General features: G+C 45.1%; 1 protein-coding gene across 3 annotated transcripts in view; it reads left to right on the top strand.

Moving 5' to 3' along the window:
* The first annotated feature begins 1334 nt into the window (after nt 1–1334).
* DIAPH2 (diaphanous related formin 2) overlaps nt 1335–21570 on the top strand; it is a 1729654-nt gene continuing 1709418 nt past the window's right edge. For all 3 annotated transcript variants that reach the window (XM_077286525.1, XM_077286526.1, XM_077286527.1), the window contains exon 1: nt 1335–2755. In XM_077286525.1, the coding sequence (XP_077142640.1) occupies nt 2633–2755 (123 nt within the window). In that variant the 5' untranslated portion in view covers nt 1335–2632. The remainder of the gene's footprint in view (nt 2756–21570) is intronic.

Raw genomic sequence — 21570 nt, 5'->3', positions numbered from 1 at the left:
TGTTGTCTGGGTCAGATCCGTGGCTCGTCTATGAGGCTGTTGTCTGGGTCAGATCCGTGGCTGGTCTATGAGGCTGTTGTCTGGGTCAGATCCGTGGCTCGTCTATGAGGCTGTTGTCTGGGTCAGAATCGTGGCTGGTCTATGAGGCTGTTGTCTGGGTCAGATCCGTGGCTCGTCTATGAGGCTGTTGTCTGGGTCAGATCCGTGGCTGGTCTATGAGGCTGTTGTCTGGGTCAGAACCGTGGCTGGTCTATGAGGCTGTTGTCTGGGTCAGATCCGTGGCTCATCTATGAGGCTGTTGTCTGGGTCAGAACCGTGGCTGGTCTATGAGGCTGTTGTCTGGGTCAGAATCGTGGCTGGTCTATGAGGCTGTTGTCTGGGTCAGATCCGTGGCTCTTCTATGAGGCAGTTGTCTGGGTCAGAATCGTGGCTGGTCTATGAGGCTGTTGTCTGGGTCAGATCCGTGGCTCGTCTATGAGGCTGTTGTCTGGGTCAGATCCGTGGCTCGTCTATGAGGCTGTGGTCTGGGTCAGATCCACAGCTCATCTATGAGGCTGTTGTCTAGGTCAGAACCGCGGCCGGTCTATGAGGCTGTTGTCTGGGTCAGATCCGTGGCTCGTCTATGAGGCTGTTGTCTGGGTCAGAACCATGGCTGGTCTATGAGGCTGTTGTCTGGGTCAAATCCGTGGCTCGTCTATGAGGCTGTTGTCTGGGTCAGATCCGTGGCTGGTCTATGAGGCTGTTGTCTGGGTCAGATCCGTGGCTCGTCTATGAGGCTGTTGTCTGGGTCAGATCCGCAGCTCGTCTATGAGGCTGTTGTCCTGGTCAGAACCACGGCCAGTCTATGAGGCTGTTGTCTGGGTCAGAACCGTGGCCGGTCTATGAGGCTGTTGTCTGGGTCAGATCTGTGGCTCGTCTATGAGGCTGTTGTCTGGGTCAGAATCGTGGCTGGTCTATGAGGCTGTTGTCTGGGTCAGATCTGTGGCTCGTCTATGAGGCTGTTGTCTGGGTCAGATCCGTGGCTCGTCTATGAGGCTGTTGTCTGGGTCAGATCCGTGGCTCGTCTATAAGGCTGTCTGGGTCAGAACCGTGGCTGGTCTATGAGGCTGTTGTCTGGGTCAGAACCGTGGCTCGTCTATGCGTCTGTTGTTTGGGTCAGATCCGCGGCTGGTTTGTGCACTGCAGTCCACACTCTCTGAGCACTGGGGTCTCCGGCATTTTGTTCCGCACAGCGAGTTTTCAGGTTCTGTTCTCTCAAGCTTCTCTTTATGATTAAAAAAAATATACAAAATAATATGAAACAAACTGTGACTGACATTTATCAAATGCTGATGTTGTATGCGCATTTTTATAGTCAATTCTCAGGTAAAAACAAAGCAGGAGAGGGTTAATCATCAGCTGCCCATATGTGAAGCCTCCCTGGATACAATGTATCAGACGTAAACAATAAACACCAGAGGTGACATCATTGCTGGGATTTCCTAACTCTGGGCTGCAGATTGGGGCACAGGATGAGCTGCACCAGGGCTCACATACAGATAGGCCCTTGATTGTGCAGCCTGGAGACTCACATCCTGGAAGGGAGGAGTGGGCTCAGCTGACATCTGCTTCCTCTGCTGCCTTAAAGGGACACTAGCTTATAGAGAGGAGGAAAACAGAGAAAAAGGATTCAGGCATGGAAACAACCAGGACTGGAGGAGACTGAGGGGGTGGGTGTCCTCTGGAGGAGTGGGTGCAGGGCTGCAGGGGGTCATCTGGAGGAGTGGGTGCCAGGGCTGCAGGGGTTCTCTGGAGAAGTGGGTGCCAGGGCTGCAGGGGGTCCTCTGGAGGAGTGGGTGCCAGAGCTGCAGGGGGCTGAGGGTCCTCTGGAGGAGTGGGTGCCAGAGCTGCAGGGGGCTGTAGGGGTCCTCTGGAGGAGTGGGTCCAGGGCAGGTGAAGGCTGTAGGGGTCCTCTGGAGGAGTAGGTCCAGGGCAGGTGAAGGCTGTAGGGGTCCTCTGGAGGAGTGGGTCCAGGGCAGGTGAAGGCTGTAGGGGTCCTCTGGAGGAGTGGGTCCAGGGCAGGTGAAGGCTGTAGGGGTCCTCTGGAGGAGTGGGTCCAGGGCAGGTGAAGGCTGTAGGGGTCCTCTGGAGGAGTGGGTCCAGGGCAGGTGAAGGCTGTAGGGGTCCTCTGGAGGAGTGGGTCCAGGGCAGGTGAAGGCTGTAGGGGTCCTCTGGAGGAGTGGGTCCAGGGCAGGTGAAGGCTGTAGGGGTCCTCTGGAGGAGTGGGTCCAGGGCAGGTGAAGGCTGTAGGGGTCCTCTGGAGGAGTGGGTCCAGGGCAGGTGAAGGCTGTAGGGGTCCTCTGGAGGAGTGGGTCCAGGGCAGGTGAAGGCTGTAGGGGTCCTCTGGAGGAGTGGGTCCAGGGCAGGTGAAGGCTGTAGGGTCCTCTGGAGGAGTGGGTCCAGGCTCAGCAGGGGTCACATCTGCTCTGGGACGCTGTGGAGCAGCCGCCTGCTACGAGTAGTGAGGGCAGAGCCAGTACTAGGAGCTGCCAGGAGGCGGTGTCTCCTCACCCTGCGCCCTCCTTCCCCGCCCGCCACTGGGTGACACGGATTTGACAAGTGGATTGTTGGGGGGATTTTCTAAAAGCAAAAAATGGAGAACCAGCAGGCAGCTGGCGGAGGAGAGGACTCCCCGGGGAAGAACCCTGAGCTGCTGGGCGGCAGAAATCCAAAAAGAAAATCTAATGATCAAGAGGACAAGAACAAACCCAAGCTGGTGAGTGGAGCCTGTGCTGTGGCTCCTGTGCCTGTGCTGTGCCTCCTGGCTGTGGCTCCTGTGCCTGTGCTGTGCCTCCTGGCTGTGGCTCCTGTGCCTGCTGGCTGTGGCTCCTGTGCCTGCTGGCTGTGGCTCCTGTGCCTTCTGTGCCCACCTCAGGGTCTGTCTATGTCTCTGTGCCCCCTCTTCCTAGGTGATGCTGGGAGAGGGAGGAGAGGTCTGCCCAGCCATAGAAAGGAGGGGAGGACTCTGCATGGCTCAGGCTCAGGCTGTCACATTGTGAGACCTCCAGATCTGAGCCTGTGATGTCAGGGGAGGAGGTTGAGGGTCCCAGCTGCAGGGCTGTGATGGGCTCCAGAGCCCCTGAACCCCCGACGCTGATACAAGTCGCTGCAATGTTTTTATTTTCTTATTGAATATGAAGATGAAACAAAGTAATTTATTGTCTCGAACGCTCATCACATGACCGCACATTGCTGAAACTTGTGAACTTACAGAAGTCCTCGACCTCATCCTCGACCACCTCCTCAGTGTTTATCATCTTACTAGACTGCATTCCTCATACAGCAACTGCTCATTTTTACTTTCTTCACATCTAATTCTTCTCTTTTCCATTAGGTCTCTGGAATCACGTAATTAAAAACTTCTAAACTCTATATAAAACAGGAGGTCTCTTTCTCTGCCTGAGTCATCATTGGAACTACAATCCTTTATCACTGACCAAAGGAAGAGAGATAAAACTAAGAGGGAAGAACTGGGTCAGGAGTGGAAGAGGATGTGGAGCTTGGCTGCAGGGACTTTCCAGACATGTAGGATTGTAGTTCTAATGATGACTCATGCTGGGAAAAGAGACTTACTGCTTCTACATAGAGCTCAGAAGAATTCAGATCGTCAGTTTTTACGTCACGTGATGTCATAGACTTAATGGAAAAGCGAAGAACTGTCTGGGTAGAAAGAGAAAATCAGCAATTGTAAGAACACAATGCAGTATTATATGGTTACTGAAATATTTGAATGGAAAAAGTGTTCTTTAAAGTGAAAACTTCCTTACACGTAATAAGTTTCATCTAAATTAGTCATTGTACAAATGTTTTAAAAAGTCACCTTGAAAATAGTCTAATTACATTACTGATCCTGAGTTACATCCTGTATTATACTCCAGTGCTGCACTCACTATTCTGCTGGTGCAGTCACTGTGTACATACATTATATCACTGATCCTGAGTTACATCCTGTATTATACCCCAGAGCTGCACTCACTATTCTGCTGGTGCAGTCACTGTACATACTGTACATTATATCACTGATCCTGTGTTACCTCCTGTATTATACTCCAGAGCTGCACTCACTATTCTTCTGGTACAGTCACTGTGTATATACATTACATTATTGATCCTGAGTTACATCCTGTATTATACCCCAGAGCTGCACTCACTATTCTGCTGGTGCAGTCAGTGTACATACATTACATTACTGATCCTGAGTTACATCCTGCATTATACTCCAGAGCTGCACTCACTATTCTTCTGGTACAGTCACTGTGTATATACATTACATTATTGATCCTGAGTTACATCCTGTATTATACTCCAGAGCTGCAGTCACTATTCTGCTGGTGCAGTCACTGTGTACATACATTACATTACTGATCCTGAGTTACATCCTGTATTATACCCCAGAGCTGCACTCACTATTCTGCTGGTGCAGTCAGTGTACATACATTACATTACTGATCCTGAGTTACATCCTGTATTATACCCCGGAGCTGCACTCACTATTCTGCTGGTGCAGTCACTGTGTACATACATACATTATTGATCCTGAGTTACATCCTGTATTATACTCCAGAGCTGCACTCACTATTCTGCTGGTGCAGTCACTGTGTGCATACATTACATTACAGATCCTGAGTTACATCCTGTATTATACCCCAGAGCTGCACTCACTATTCTGCTGGTGCAGTCACTGTGTACATACATTACATTACTGATCCTGAGTTACATCCTGTATTATACCCCAGAGCTGCAGTCACTATTCTACTGGTGCAGTCAGTGTACATACATTACATTACTGATCCTGAGTTACATCCTGTATTATACCCCGGAGCTGCACTCACTATTCTGCTGGTGCAGTCACTGTGTGCATACATTACATTACAGATCCTGAGTTACATCCTGTATTATACCCCAGAGCTGCACTCACTATTCTGCTGGTGCAGTCACTGTGTACATACATTACATTACTGATCCTGAGTTACATCCTGTATTATACCCCAGAGCTGCATTCACTATTCTGCTGGTGCAGTAGCTTTGTACAGACATACTGCTCCGGTTGCGTTCTCTGCGGCTCCTGCGCCTCCTGCCTTGGTGTTGGTACCTGTATGGACATGAGATCTTTGCTTCCATCTGTAACTTGTGTGATAACTGGATTTCTAGGATTATCTGTAATCCGGCTGCACTGATTTCCACCCGGGAAGGTGAGCAGGGCTGATAACACGACGTTCGGAGGTCTGCTTGCTCCTGGGCCCATGTCCTGTGCTACTGACTATGGCAGCCTATCTGTAGCCTCGGTGTCACCGGCTCAGCCGCCGCTGTGGTGCAGAGCTGGCTTCTGCCGGGTTGACGCTCGCCGCCGTGGGCTTCTGCCGGGTTGACGCTCGCCGCCGTGGGCTTCTGCCGGGTTGACGCTCGCCGCCGTGGGCTTCTGCCGGGTTGACGCTCGCCGCCGTGGGCTTCTGCCGGGTTGACGCTCGCCGCCGTGGGCTTCTGCCGGGTTGACGCTCGCCGCCGTGGGCTTCTGCCGGGTTGACGCTCGCCGCCGTGGGCTTCTGCCGTGTCCACGTTCAGGAAACGCTGCGTTTTTGACGCAGCGCTGAGCCGCAGCGTCAAAAACGCAGCGCCCAGATGTTACAGCATAGTGGAGGGGATTTAATGAAATCCCGTCTCCACTGTGCATTACAAAACGCATTTGCCAAAGGAAAGGAAGTTGCCTAATAATTAAGCACACCTTATATAGGGTTCTGATGTCATTAGACAACACCCCTCCTCATTACAGAGATGCACATCACCTGATTTACTTAGTTGGTAGTTGGCTCTCAGGCCTGAACAGCTTGGAGTAGGACAACATGTATAAAAAGGATCATGTGATCACAATACAACTTGCCGAATAATTCTGCACACAGTGTATTGTTGATCGCACGCTCTGCCTTGAGTTGGGTGACCCCTTTTCAGGAATTTTGTTCTCCCTGTATGGCTGCATTCACACATTTATAGGTTTTCCCCCTCAAGATTGTAACAAGCTCAGATCTTACTTTTCAAAATCTGAGTAGAAACCGTTCGTCTCTGAGAACTTCCGTCCACGAGGTGTGAATGCCGCCGTAGGGTTCCACTCCTCTGAGGCTACAGATCATGGGGACCCACTAGGTGAGACCCCTGAACTTTAGTTAATGCCCCGATATGGAAATTCGATTACCAGTGGGACTTGGCGATTCCTACAGAATATCCCAGCAGGTTCCAGGACTTGGGTGGAGAACCTGAAAGATGCGGATGACGAGACTGTAACGAGATGATGGTGGTTTCCCTCCTGCAGCTGCTAATCACCGCTGTGGTGCTCACAACCTGCTGCTCTGCTCCTCGGAGGCGCTTTATTTGGGGCTGAGTTCACCAGAAGTGAAATCTCTGGGGCCGGAGTCGGCTGATCTGTCACATTCCCAATGTAGTTGCTGGGTATCATAGGGCAAGGAGCGCAGTCATGGGGAGTCTGTGTATGGTGGGGCCGGTGGTGGCCCAGGAGGGGGCCGGTGGTTGCCCAGGATTAAAAATATTTTGTCCCCACATGTGACCATTGTAAGTAACACTATGGCCGCACAGGTTCTAGACGCTGAGGAGAGTGATCACTATATGGAGGACTATGGGCTGTCAGGTAGTCACTCGGCTCTGCTGTTCTCCTGCACATCTCACCGTTCTGCAGTCCGGAGACTGTTACTATATTTGCCTTTTTACCTTGAGAAAGACGCTGGTGATGAAATGCGTTGGGACACAAGGCTTCTTCTGTGCCGCAGCTCCTCCATTGTGATCCTTCTCCTACTATAGACCGCCATTATGGCTCACACTCCACCCGCTATAGGCTGTTGTGGGTGTGGTCTTCTTTCCCCAGTATGTGTCAGCTTGCTTATGATTGGTCATCAGAAAGAGGTAGAAGTATGCGTCCCCACTTAATTGTAAAAAAACCTCCAATGTCGGCACTGTATAAAGTACCGTATATACTTGAGTATAAGCCGAGCCCCCCCCCCTAATTTTGCCACAAAAAACTGGGAAAACTTAATGACTCGAATATAAGCCTAGGGTGGAAAATGCAGCAGCTACTGGTAAGTTTCAAAAATAGAACATTGTACATAGAGGGCAGTATTATAGTAGTTATATTCTTGTACATAGGAGCAGTATTATAAAAGTTATATTCTTGTACATAGAGGCAGTATTATAGTAGTTATATTCTTATACATAGGAGGCAGTATTATAGTAGTTATATTCTTGTACATAGGGGCAGTATTATAGTAGTTATATTCTTATACATAGGAGGCAGTATTATAGTAGTTATATTCTTGTATATAGGTCAGTATTATAGTAGTTATATTCTTGTACATAGGAGGCAGTATTATAGTAGTTATGTTCTTGTACATAGGGGCAGTATTATAGTAGTTATATTCTTGTACATAGGGGGCAGTATTACAGTAGTTATATTCTTGTACATAGGAGGCAGTATTATAGTAGTTATATTCTTGTATATAGGTCAGTATTATAGTAGTTATATTCTTGTACATAGGAGCAGTATTATAGTAATTATACTCTTGTACGTAGGGGCAGTATTATAGTAGTTATATTCTTCTACGTAGGAGCATTATTACAGTAGTTATATTCTTGTACGTAGGAGCAGTATTATAGTAGTTATATTCTTGTACGTAGGAGCAGTATTACAGTAGTTATATTCTTGTACATAGGAGCAGTATTACAGTAGTTATATTCTTGTACATAGGGGCAGTATTATAGTAGTTATATTCTTGTACATAGGAGCAGTATTATAGTAGTTATATTCTTGTACATAGGGGCAGTATTATAGTAGTTATATTCTTGTACATAGGAGCAGTATTATAGTAGTTATATTCTTGTACATAGGAGCAGTATTATAGTAGTTATATTCTTGTACATAGGAGCAGTATTATAGTAGAAAAAGCAGAAGTCCAGCGTGGGTGATGTCCATAAAAAATACTTTTAATTCCATTTTTGTTAAAAGCACATAAATCCAGAGTCCATCTTCATATCCATAGACACAAAAACGGGTGATTCATACCAGTGACAGTCACAGGCTTAAAGTGCATTAAAATCAAACGCGTTTCAACGGTCTTGCCGCCTTACTCATTGTGATAAAAATAAAATGAAAGAGGGCTGCCATATAGGACTAGGCCCATTAGGTTACACCCCCTGATCTTGCAGACAACAGAAACAGGGCAACACCTACAGGTAATTAGTGAGTTTAGCCTGAAATTTGCATGTACAAATACTATGGTTAGGGCAGGAGAAAGGAAAAAAAAAAAAACAACAACAAAAAAAAAAAAAAACACATATATGCAAGAATTATAACTTATCATTCATAATAATTCATAAGATCCTGCCGGATATTCATGCCTAGGGGGGCTCTGGACTTAAGTTGATACATCCACCATATCTCTCTGTTGGTTATTTTTCTTTTTATATCGCCCCCTCGAAATGGGGCTTTAACCCTTTCAATCCCGCGGACCTCCAATGAGCTGACGTCCCCATTGTGTTTATGGATGAAGTGTTTGGATGCAGCAGAGCTCTTATGGGTGATTTTATTCACTGCATCAGACAGGTGCCTCCGTATTCTCACCTTCAGGGGACCCCCAGTGCACCCCACATATTGCTGGTCACAGGTGGTGCAATTAATCAGATACACCACATTGGAGGTGTTGCAGTTAATGTAGTGGTGAATTTTGTAGGTCTTTTTAGTGACAGATGAGTGGAATTCCTTACTGGTCACCATATATTTACAGCAGGTGCAGATATTGTGCCCGCACTTGTAGGTGCCTTTAGTACTGAGCCAGTTTTCTTTCTCTTTTAACCGTTTGTCCTCACTAACAAAGAGGCTGGGGGATAAGATGTCGTTCAGACTAGGGGCTTTTTTAGCGATATAACGCACTGGTTTGGCCAGGATTTGGTTCAGCTTTTTATCCTGGCTCAGCATAGGGATTCTTTTTCTGATGATATCAGTAATCTCTTTGAACTGAGGGCTGTATGTAGTGGTGAAGGTAATGTGCTCTCTGGAGGAGATCAGAGGCAACCAGGATCTCATGGTCAGAAGAGCGGACAAGGGAGGAGCTGTGGTCCTACTGAATGCAGGTCTATATGTCCAGCAGAACATGGTGATGCTGAATAACAGCAGCACGTATAGGAGACTTCAGCATGATCCCACTGAACTGTTCCAGAAAAAACTAAAACACCTGCTTTCCGAGGGTTTTGCTATAGGGGCACTGGATAAAAAACTGTCTGAGGATTTATTTGTGGAACACCCTATAATCCCCATCTTCCATTCCCTGCCTAAGATCCACAAGGAGGTCTTCCCTCCTACATTCAGACCCATAGTAGCAGGGATTGGAAGCATGGGTGAAAACCTCAGTGCCTGGGTGGATATGTATCTGCAACCACTGATTTCTAGACTACCAGGCTATATAAAAGATACCAAGCATTTGATTTCCTCCCTGGATAAGACTGCATGGTCTGGAGACTGTATCTTCATCTCCTGTGATGTGGAGGCCTTGTATCCCTCCCTGATGCATGACCTGACTATCTCCATCCTGAGGAGACATCTCCAGGACTACAGCGACTACACTCCGGCTATACAGGAATTTTTGATTTCCTCTGTGGACTTTCTCCTCAAACATAATTTTTTTTCCTTTAACAAAGAGTTTTTTTTGCAGGTTTGCGGAGCCCCGATGGGCGCAGGGTTCTCGCCATCTATCGCTAACCTGTATATGGCAGCCTGGGAGAGCTTGTTCATGTTTTCACATGTTAACCCCTTCTCCCCCTATATTAGGTGGCTGGGGCGCTATCTGGACGACCTGCTCCTCATATGGGAGGGACCTGCGGACTTGATACCTGAACTTATCAAATATATGAATGATAATGAAATGAATTTGAAATTCACCTATACAATTGGTGGTAGAAACATTAATTTTTTAGATGTCACTTTAGATCTAAATTCAGATTCAATCATCACAATCTCCCCTTTCAGGAAACGTACCGCGACTAATTCCATATTACACGCCAAATCATGTCATCCGAGACATGTAATAAAAAACATACCTGTGGGGGAACTCTACAGGTTTAAGAGGAACAGTACCACCAAGGAAGTCTATGAGGGGAGTAAGAGGGAGGTGAAGGCCAGGCTGGCTCCTAGGGGTTACCCCAGCTGGATGCTGCAGAGGGCTGAGAGCATTGTGGAGGATATAGATCGGGATACTATGCTGAATAAGGCTAGTAATAACCGTGTGTCCAGTGAGGAGCACATCACCTTCACCACTACATACAGCGGAGTAAGAGGGAGGTGAAGGCCAGGCTGGCTCACAGGGGTTACCCCAGCTGGAGACTATTGTGGAGGATATAGATCGGGATACTATATACCCGTGTGTCCAGTGAGGAGCACATTACCTTCACCACTACATACAGCCCTCAGTTCAAAGAGATTACTGATATCATCAGAAAAAGAATCCCTATGCTGAGCCAGGATAAAAAGCTGAACCAAATCCTGGCCAAACCAGTGCGTTATATCGCTAAAAAAGCCCCTAGTCTGAACGACATCTTATCCCCCAGCCTCTTTGTTAGTGAGGACAAACGGTTAAAAGAGAAAGAAAACTGGCTCAGTACTAAAGGCACATACAAGTGTGGGCACAATATCTGCACCTGCTGTAAATATATGGTGACCAGTAAGGAATTCCACTCATCTGTCACTAAAAAGACCTACAAAATTCACCACTACATTAACTGCAACACCTCCAATGTGGTGTATCTGATTAATTGCACCACCTGTGACCAGCAATATGTGGGGTGCACAGGGGGTCCCCTGAAGGTGAGAATACGGAGGCACCTGTCTGATGCAGTGAATAAAATCACCCATAAGAGCTCTGCTGCATCCAAACACTTCATCCATAAACACAATGGGGACGTCAGCTCATTGGAGGTCCGCGGGATTGAAAGGGTTAAAGCCCCATTTCGAGGGGGCGATATAAAAAGAAAAATAACCAACAGAGAGATATGGTGGATGTATCAACTTAAGTCCAGAGCCCCCCTAGGCATGAATATCCGGCAGGATCTTATGAATTATTATGAATGATAAGTTATAATTCTTGCATATATGTGTTTTGTTTTTTTTTGTTGTTGTTTTTTTTTTCTTTCTCCTGCCCTAACCATAGTATTCGTACATGCAAATTTCAGGCTAAACTCACTAATTACCTGTAGGTGTTGCCCTGTTTCTGTTGTCTGCAAGATCAGGGGGTGTAACCTAATGGGCCTAGTCCTATATGGCAGCCCTCTTTCATTTTATTTTTATCACAATGAGTAAGGCGGCAAGACCGTTGAAACGCGTTTGATTTTAATGCACTTTAAGCCTGTGACTGTCACTGGTAGGAATCACCCGTTTTTGTGTCTATGGATATGAAGATGGACTCTGGATTTATGTGCTTTTAACAAAAATGGAATAAAAGGTATTTTTTATGGACATCACCCACGCTGGACTTCTGCTTTTTCTTCGTACTACTTGCAGCACTGCATGATCCGTGCGCTGGGACTGAGAGGAGGTGAGCTGATCTTCGTTGCTTTTTCTTTCCAGTATTACAGTAGTTATATTCTTGTACATAGGAGCAGTATTACAGTAGTTATATTCTTGTACATAGGAGCAGTATTATAGTAGTTATATTCTTGTACATAGGAGCAGTATTATAGCAGTTATATTCTTGTACATAGGAGCAGTATTATAGTAGTTATATTCTTGTACATAGGAGCAGTATTATAGTAGTTATATTCTTGTACATAGGAGCAGTATTATAGTAGTTATATTCTTGTACATAGGAGCAGTATTATAGTAGTTATATTCTTGTACATAGGTCAGTATTATAGTAGTTATATTCTTGTACATAGGAGCAGTATTATAGTAGTTATATTCTTGTACATAGGAGCAGTATTATAGTAGTTATATTCTTGTACATAGGAGCAGTATTATAGTAGTTATATTCTTGTACATAGGGGCAGTATTATAGTAGTTATATTCTTGTATATAGGAGCAGTATTATAGTAGTTATATTCTTGTACATAGGAGCAGTATTACAGTAGTTATATTCTTGTACATAGGAGCAGTATTATATTAGTTATATTCTTGTACATAGGAGCAGTATTACAGTAGTTATATTCTTGTACATAGGGGCAGTATTATAGTAGTTATATTCTTGTACATAGGAGCAGTATTATAGTAGTTATATTCTTGTACATAGGAGCAGTATTATAGTAGTTATATTCTTGTACATAGGGGCAGTATTATAGTAGTTATATTCTTGTACATAGGTCAGTATTATAGTAGTTATATTCTTGTATATAGGGGGCAGTATTATAGTAGTTATATTCTTGTACATAGGAGCAGTATTATAGTTATATTCTTATACATAGGAGGCAGTATTATAGTAGTTATATTCTTGTACATTGAAGTAACCTCTGCCTGACACAGAATGAGAAATATTTTTTGTTTCAGATTTATTTTTTTTTTTCTGCTTTTGAATTATTTTTTTTCTTTTTTCTTTACAAATTGTCTCATTATTATTTTTTTATTAATTTGTTTTTCTTTTATTCTGGTCACAACCTGTGTTCTGTGATTGGATTTATAGTAAAACGCGTGGCTCAGTGGTTGCGCCTCTCGTACGCTCACAAGGACTGCGGATGAATAATTTCCACCGCACGTCAGACTGGGGATGTCTGCGATTGACTCCACTCTGATAGATTATGGCTCTAACGTGAAGGAACCTGTGTGAATGCGGCACAATCGCTCCGTGAGGACGTCGCCTTCGCTTTTCGCTCTCTACGCAACTGGAGCTTGAAAATTACTGTTTATCGCAAAACCCAGAGGAAATGAGAGAAGTAGTTGGGTTTAACCCCTTGGCAGCTGGCACTCCTTACATAGAATGGGCTGTATAATGATGAGTGCGACCCTCAGGCGGTCAGCGGATGGTGGGAGTTGTGTAACTGGTCATTTTAGTTATTGCTGTCTAATGAACTGTATTGGTTCCTGTTGTGGAGGCTTCTGTTGGGGGCTATGACTTCTATTTCCTGCCTCCTGTCAGTATTGAATCCATTAATAATAATCTTTATTTTTATATAGCGCCAACATATTACAGTTTTGCACACATTATCATCGCTGTCCCCGATGGGGCTCACAATCTAAATTCCCTATCAGTCTTTGGAATGTGGGAGTAAACTGGAGAAACCGGAGGAAACCCACGCAAACACGGGGAGAACATACAAACTCCTTGAAGATGTTGTCCTTGGTGGGATGTGAACCCAGGACTCCAGCGCTGCAAGGCTACAGTGCTAACCACTGAGGCGCCGTACAGTGCTAACTACTGAGCCGCCATGCTGCCCTATATTAGTCCTTTCACCTCTGACTTCGGGGAAGCAGAATTTATTTGCCTTCAGATTGATTATTCCAAACTCTCCAGTTTTCTACAAAGACTTTAAGGTGTTAAAAGGAGATTGTGACTGGAGAGTCCATTGCTGTGCACCCAATAATGTGGGCACATGGCCCGCATGCCCCCGTTGGGTGATGCCTGAGGTTGTAGACCCTTTGTGGTGTTCTTATAAAGAACCTTGCTACACCATACCCATAGTGTCCTGCAGTATTGTAGCCAGATCATGTACCCTGCCATCGTGGTGTTCCCTGGCACAGTCGTGTAGACGAGGGCAGTAGTGATCAATGGTCGCAGCAGCTTTGTGCCATCTTGGATCATCTGGAGCTTTCCAGGGTCTGATGTTTCCCGACCATATAATGAGAAACTGATATGAGCCATGTGGATGCGAAACAACTGTTCCCTGGCCTTCTCTCAAGTATATAGAAGCTTCCGCAGTATGACGGTCACTATGCAGCAATACTAAGCTATATAACTGTGAGTCAAGCAATGGGGTTATGTAAAGCACTTACTAGAAGCAATAGAATACAGGGTGGTATAAGTACTACAGAGCAGTGTAGCTGTGAATCCAGACCTAGAGATATTCGCTCATTAGTAGCATGGAGGGCATTATACAGCAGTGTAGCTGTGAATCCAGAGCTAGAGAGATTCAATCATTAGTAGCATGGAGGGCATTGTACAGCAGTGTAGCTGTGAACACAGGTCTGGTGTGAGGTGTATACTTGCTAGTAGCATGGAGGGTGTCACGGGGTACTCCTCCGGTACCACACAATCAACAGAGCTAGAGAATATTGAACAATTCCAGAACCTTTATTTAGGCAAAACACGAAAGGTCCATATATACGATCCACCACACTGAGGATACACTAGTCCAGTACATGAATGCAGTTCAGTAACAGGATAAAAGTCCAACAATCCAGCAGAGGATAGCATAGTCCATATACTCTTCTTTCTCTCTGATATGCTCTTCACATCATGGTTCCACACAGGATCTGATCTCTGTCTCACTTCCCTGATATTTACAAGTCCCTCTCCTCATTCACAGGTTAGGGGGGGTGGGTCACGGGGGCTCATTGTTTCAACAAGCTAGGTCAACATGTCATTAGCATATTGGCAAACAACATTATTCACTGACCCTGTGGAGAGATAACAATACAGAACTGTGGGGAGAATATCAGATGGCAAATAACAACTCATCCTACAAGAGAATACCATGAAAATAAGTAAAATATAAATATACACAAAAATGATACCCACATAGCATATCACACCAACACAGAGGGCATTGTACAGCAGTGTAGCTGTGAATCCAGAGCTAGAGAGATTCACTCATTCGTAGAATGGAGGGCATTGTACAGCAGTGTAGCTGTGAATCCAGAGCTAGAGAGATTCACTCATTCGTAGAATGGAGGGCATTGTACAGCAGTGTTGATGTGAATGCAGGTATGTGGTGAGATATACACTTACCAGAAGCAGGTAAAAGGACATTGTATATTTCTGTGTGTTTGATTCCTGGGTGAGCTAAAGCACTAGAAAACCACGCCATGGAGGACAATGCATAACAGCACCGATCACTTGGTGAGATGGAACACTTACTAGAAACCGTGTCGTCTTCCCTAAGTGAAGCTGATTGTTGGCACTTGTTAATCGCTTGGCTCCATTCGTCCCATCTATTCTGTGCCAGCCTCCTGTATTATTCTCTACTACGAGAGAATAATACAGTTATTATGGTTATTCTCTAATACGAGAGCTGATGAATATTTCCTCCAGTAGCGCGGTCAGCGGATCGTGTCCAGTTATTCCGGCGGAGGCGCCTGGGCCGCGGTGGCGCTGATTTGTGGCCCTGCTTGGCACAGTCTGCGGCTCATTTTTCACTGCATGATCTTGGGGGACGTTAGAACAAGATGTCAGACGCTGACTCTTCTCAGAACCTCTTCTGTTTTTTTCCTGTCGGTCTTTTCTTGTGAAATATTGCAGCCAGCAAAGGTATATGTTCTCTCCGACAGCAGCAGTGATTTGTAAAGCCTTTGTGATGGGTATCGCTCCCCAGTGATCTCGCAGACATCTGACAGATCGCGTCCCTTATCTGCCGCCGCGCTCTGCTCTACCTACCACAACGCACTGAATCATTTTTTTTTATTGGGTGATCTGTCTAAATTTTCTCCCCGCCTATGATAGATCAAACTGGTTCCAAATCCATCCAGCACCGTCCGCCCCTCTGCAGCCTTGCCGCCGGCTCAATTCCAGAATATTTATTTGTGCTGTGCTTGTATAGCGCCATCTTATTCCTCAGCTCTGTACATTCTGCATCCTCAGGATTCATTGTCTCTAATGCCGCTTGTCTGTGTCCTCAGACGTGGTGTGGACTCTGCTGGACGTTGTGGGCCGTGTCCTCCGAGTCACAAGTATTGTCATAATGCACAAGAAACGTTCTGAGGAGCTCCGTACCAGCACGTCTTAGCTACAAATGCAGCAAAGCGGAGTATCTAAGACGTCTGTGCAGTATCTAAGCTCTGCATGCTTCAAGCAGCGCTCCAGCCGGTCCTCCAGCCATGGAGTCTTGGAGCATGCGCGCACTCCTACCCTCTTAGAGGGTCAACGTACCAGTCCTTGCTGCGCTGTGGTGCGGGTCCTGCCTTCTGCGCTGTGGTGCGGGTCCTGCCTTCTGCGCTGTGGTGCGGGTCCTGCCTGCTGTGCTCCGCCAGCTGCTCCCTCCAGTCTGTCCTTCTGGGTCCAGCAGCTGCATGACCGTTGGTCTGCCCTGGAGTGGCACCTGGGGTTCATCCGGAGCCGAGCCTAACCTCACCATCTGAGGCTGTAGTGACCAGTCCGGTGCTCGCTTACTCACTCCCCTCCAGGCTCTCCGGTCCGAGGCACAGTGGTTCCACAAACCTCGTCCATGACAGCCTGCCACATGTAGTGCTGTTGAGCTCTGCAGAGTGCATCTAAGCCGCCATGTGCTGTACATGTGTATTACAGTACGTGCCGGATGTGCCGGAGACAGACTACCAGCAGAATGTGAATGAGGGGGGATGTTTTGCATCTTGACGGGGTCACATATTTACTCCTCTGGTTTAGAGAAGCGCAAGAAACTAGGGGAATGTTGTTATTAGATGGACGGTGATCTGTTCGGAAAACAGGGAAGGTAGAGGGGTCCGCTACCCGAGGCCTCCTTCATGTAGGGGCCACCAGTGCACCCTCAGGAGCCCGACTTTTCATTGTCCTCTATAGCACAGACTCGTATGGACACGCACAGTATAAATCCAGAAGCTGCGACCTCTGCCCCATATGTGCTGGAGATCAGTGCTCCGATTCCTTATTCACAATAACTGATTATTCCAGTAAAGGTTCCGCTGTAACTGCAGAGAATCCTCTACTCCACGTGCGACTGTTCATTAGAATGAAACCTTACACGAGAACATTGTGAGTCGTTACACAGGAAGCCGCCATACTTCTGTTTCCTGTTCAGCTAGGTTCCTTAACCGTAAAACAATGATCGAGCAGAAACTCCTGTCTCACCGCTTCACCCCTTCGTCTGTCTCACAGAAGACAATAAAATCCTGAGTTCACACTGCAATTTTTCTGTTAATGGGAGCAATTCTAGATCAGAACAAGTATTTACCCCGAATCATTATTGCTCTGCCCCAATAAGTCCAAGAAAATCCATCAAAGAACCCGAATACTGCCCCTATGTACAAGCATATAACTACTATAATACTGCTCCTATGTACAAGAATAGAACTACTATAATACTGCCCCTATATACAAGAATATAACTACTATAATACTGCTCCTTATGTACAAGAATATAACTACTATAATACTGCCCCTATGTACAAGAATATATCTACTATAATACTGCTCCTATGTACAAGAATATAACTACTATAATACTGCCCCTATATACAAGAATATAACCACTATAATACTGCCCCCTGTGATGGTGTGATATGTTATGTGGGTATCATTTTGTGTATATTTATATTTTACTGATTATCATGGTGCTCTCTTGTCGTATGAGTTATTTGCCAATTGATGAATGGCTGTTATTTGCCATCTGATATCAGCCCCTACATTCCTGAACTGTTATCTCTCCACAGGGTCAGTGAATAAACCTGTTTGCTAATATGCTAATGACATATTGAACTAGCTTGTTGAAACAATGACCCCCTGTAGAGCCTTAATCCATCAGGCACCTTTGTCAGGTGTGGGAGGCCTGAAAACCACCCCAACCTGTCTGACTACTCCTGGACATAAGGAGAGGACAGGAGCTGGGGGGAATTCAAATCCTGTGTGGAACCCATGATGTGAAGACAGCACATCAGAGAGAGAAAGAAGGGAATATGGACTGTTATCCTCTGTGCTGGATTGTTGGACTTTTATCCGGTTACTGAACTGCATTCGTGTTCTGGAATATTTTATCCTTTGTGTGGTGGATATACAGTGGGGCAAAAAAGTATTTAGTCATTCAGCAATAGTGCAAGTTCCACCACTTAAAAAGATGAGAGGCGTCTGTAATTTACATCATAGGTAGACCTCAACTATGGGAGACAAACTGAGAAAAAAAAATCCAGAAAATCACATTGTCTGTTTTTTTAACATTTTATTTGCATATTATGGTGGAAAATAAGTATTTGGTCAGAAACAAAATTTCATCTCAATACTTTGTAATATATCCTTTATTGGCAATGACAGAGGTCAAACGTTTTCTGTAAGTCTTCACAAGGTTGCCACACACTGTTGTTGGTATGTTGGCCCATTCCTCCATGCAGATCTCCTCTAGAGCAGTGATGTTTTTGGCTTTTCGCTTGGCAACACGGACTTTCAACTCCCTCCAAAAGTTTTCTATTGGGTTGAGATCTGGAGACTGGCTAGGCCACTCCAGGACCTTGAAATGCTTCTTACGAAGCCACTCCTTCGTTGCCCTGGCGGTGTGCTTTGGATCATTGTCATGTTGAAAGACCCAGCCACGTTTCATCTTCAATGCCCTTGCTGATGGAAGGAGGTTTGCACTCAAAATCTCACGATACATGGCCCCATTCATTCTTTCATGTACCCGGATCAGTCGTCCTGGCCCCTTTGCAGAGAAACAGCCCCAAAGCATGATGTTTCCACCACCATGCTTTACAGTAGGTATGGTGTTTGATGGATGCAACTCAGTATTCTTTTTCCTCCAAACACGACAAGTTGTGTTTCTACCAAACAGTTCCAGTTTGGTTTCATCAGACCATAGGACATTCTCCCAAAACTCCTCTGGATCATCCAAATGCTCTCTAGCAAACTTCAGACGGGCCCGGACATGTACTGGCTTAAGCAGTGGGACACGTCTGGCACTGCAAGATCTGAGTCCATGGTGGCGTAGTGTGTTACTTATGGTAGGCCTTGTTACATTGGTCCCAGCTCTCTGCAGTTCATTCACTAGGTCCCCCCGCGTGGTTCTGGGATTTTTGCTCACTGTTCTTGTGATCATTCTGACCCCACGGGGTGGGATTTTGCGTGGAGCCCCAGATCGAGGGAGATTATCAGTGGTCTTGTATGTCTTCCATTTTCTAATTATTGCTCCCACTGTTGATTTCTTCACTCCAAGCTGGTTGGCTATTGCAGATTCAGTCTTCCCAGCCTGGTGCAGGGCTACAATTTTGTTTCTGGTGTCCTTTGACAGCTCTTTGGTCTTCACCATAGTGGAGTTTGGAGTCAGACTGTTTGAGGGTGTGCACAGGTGTCTTTTTATACTGATAACAAGTTTAAACAGGTGCCATTACTACAGGTAATGAGTGGAGGAAAGAGGAGACTCTTAAAGAAGAAGTTACAGGTCTGTGAGAGCCAGAAATCTTGATTGTTTGTTTCTGACCAAATACTTATTTTCCACCATAATATGCAAATAAAATGTTAAAAAAACAGACTGTGATTTTCTGGATTTTTTTTTTTCTCAGTTTGCCTCCCATAGTTGAGGTCTACCTATGATGTAAATTACAGACGCCTCTCATCTTTTTAAGTGGTGCAACTTGCACTATTGCTGACTGACTAAATACTTTTTTGCCCCACTGTGTATATATATATATATATATATATATATATATATATATATATATATATATATATATATATATATATATATATATATATATATATATATATATATATAAAATAGGTCAATGGCCAAACTCATCTGTGCTAAAAAATAGGAAAATGTGAAATATGTGAAGTGTGAATAGCATACTGGCTTATGAACTTAATGAACAAACACATGAGATTTTTAGCACAAGATTTGCAAATATTGTGAGCCCATTCACCAAAACGTCAAGGTAATCTCAGATCGAATGGGTAACTACACTGACTGTCTAGTGTGAACACTTACCTATGGTTTCTGAGCTGAATGCCTAATGTGAACACTTACTTGTGGCTAATGAAAGGGTAAAGCCATTTATATAGGAGGCTCAGAACCAATAGTGTTGAGATGTAATTAAAACATGGAGAAGGGCAGGGCGTTCAAGTCAGAAAATAATATATAGTAAATAGATCAACTGACCGAACAATATATATATATATATAAATAGTTTGTAGCCAAAAAAAGTCAAATATAAAATAGGTCAATGGCCAAACTCATCTGTGCTAAAAAATAGGAAAATGTGAAATATGTGAAGTGTGAATAGCATACTGGCTTATGAACTTAATGAACAAACACATGAGATTTTCTGAGAAATCTCATGTGTTTGTTCATTAAGTTCATAAGCCAGTATGCTATTCACACTTCACATATTTCACATTTTCCTATTTTTTAGCACAGATGAGTTTGGCCATTGACCTATTTTATATTTGACTTTTTTTGGCTACAAACTATATATATATATATATATATATATATATATATATATATATACCTTTCGTACTTTTGCCTAAATAAAGGTCTTGGGATTGTTCACTATTCTCTCGCTCTTTTGATTGTGTGATACCGGAGAAGGAACCTGTGACACCCCCCTATGTACAAGAATATAACTACTATAATACTGCCTCTATGTACAAGAATATAACTACTATAATACTGCCCCTATGTACAAGAATATACAGACGGCACACATTAGACCTGGTCTTCACTCGTATCTGCTCTCTATCTCACTTCACCACCTCCCCTCTCCCTCTATCCGACCACCATCTACTCACTTTCTCATCCCTGTCCTCCTCACTGGTCACCCATGTCCAGCAACATGCGCACCCACCCCTGCAGAAACCTTGCACACTGAGACACCCACACACTCTCTGACTTTATCCTACCACTGGCATTTATATCCTCGCTTCACAACAGACAGTGCCACTGCTTTCTACAATGCTACTCTCGCATCAGCTATTGACGCGGTCGCCCCTCTTGTTCATGGCAGAGTGCCATATATCAACAGACAACCTTGGCACAATAATGCCACTAAAAAGCTTCGACAAGTGTCCAGGGTTGCAGAGCGGCGTTAGAAGAAAACACATTCGCAAGACGACTTCACTGCATTCAAACAGGCAACACTCTCTTTCAAATCTGCCCTCACCTCTGCTAAATAGGCCTACTTCACAACCCCTGTATCTTCCCTATCCTACAACCTCAAACAGTTATTCAAAACCTTTAACTCCTTCCTCCGCCGCCCACTGCCCCCTCCAACCTCCCTCATCTCTGCTGAGGTCTTTGCCACACACTTTAAAAATAAGATCGACCAAACAAGGTGTCACGGGGTCCTTCTCCGGTACCACATAATCAACAAAGCTAGAGTATAGTAAACAATTCCAAGACCTTTATTTAGGAAAAAATACGAAAGGTCCATATACGATCCACCACACAAAGGATAAAATAGTCCAGAATCCGAATGCAGTTCAGTAACAGGATAAAAGTCCAACAATCCAGCACAGAGGATAACAGTCCATATACTCTTCTTTCTCTCTCAGGTGCTGTCTTCACATCATGGTTCCACACAGGACTCATGTGTCTCGCCTCCCTGATATTTTAAGTCTCCCTCCTTATTCACAGGTCAGGAGGGGGAAGGTCTCAGGGGCTCATTGTTTCAACAAGCTAGGTCAACATGTCATTAGCATATTAGCA

The sequence above is a fragment of the Ranitomeya variabilis genome, chromosome 2, assembly GCF_051348905.1.
Source record: "Ranitomeya variabilis isolate aRanVar5 chromosome 2, aRanVar5.hap1, whole genome shotgun sequence".
NCBI lineage: Eukaryota > Metazoa > Chordata > Amphibia > Anura > Dendrobatidae > Ranitomeya > Ranitomeya variabilis.
The sequence above is the reverse complement of the archived record's forward strand: the minus strand, read 5'-3'. Positions and strand labels throughout refer to the sequence as shown.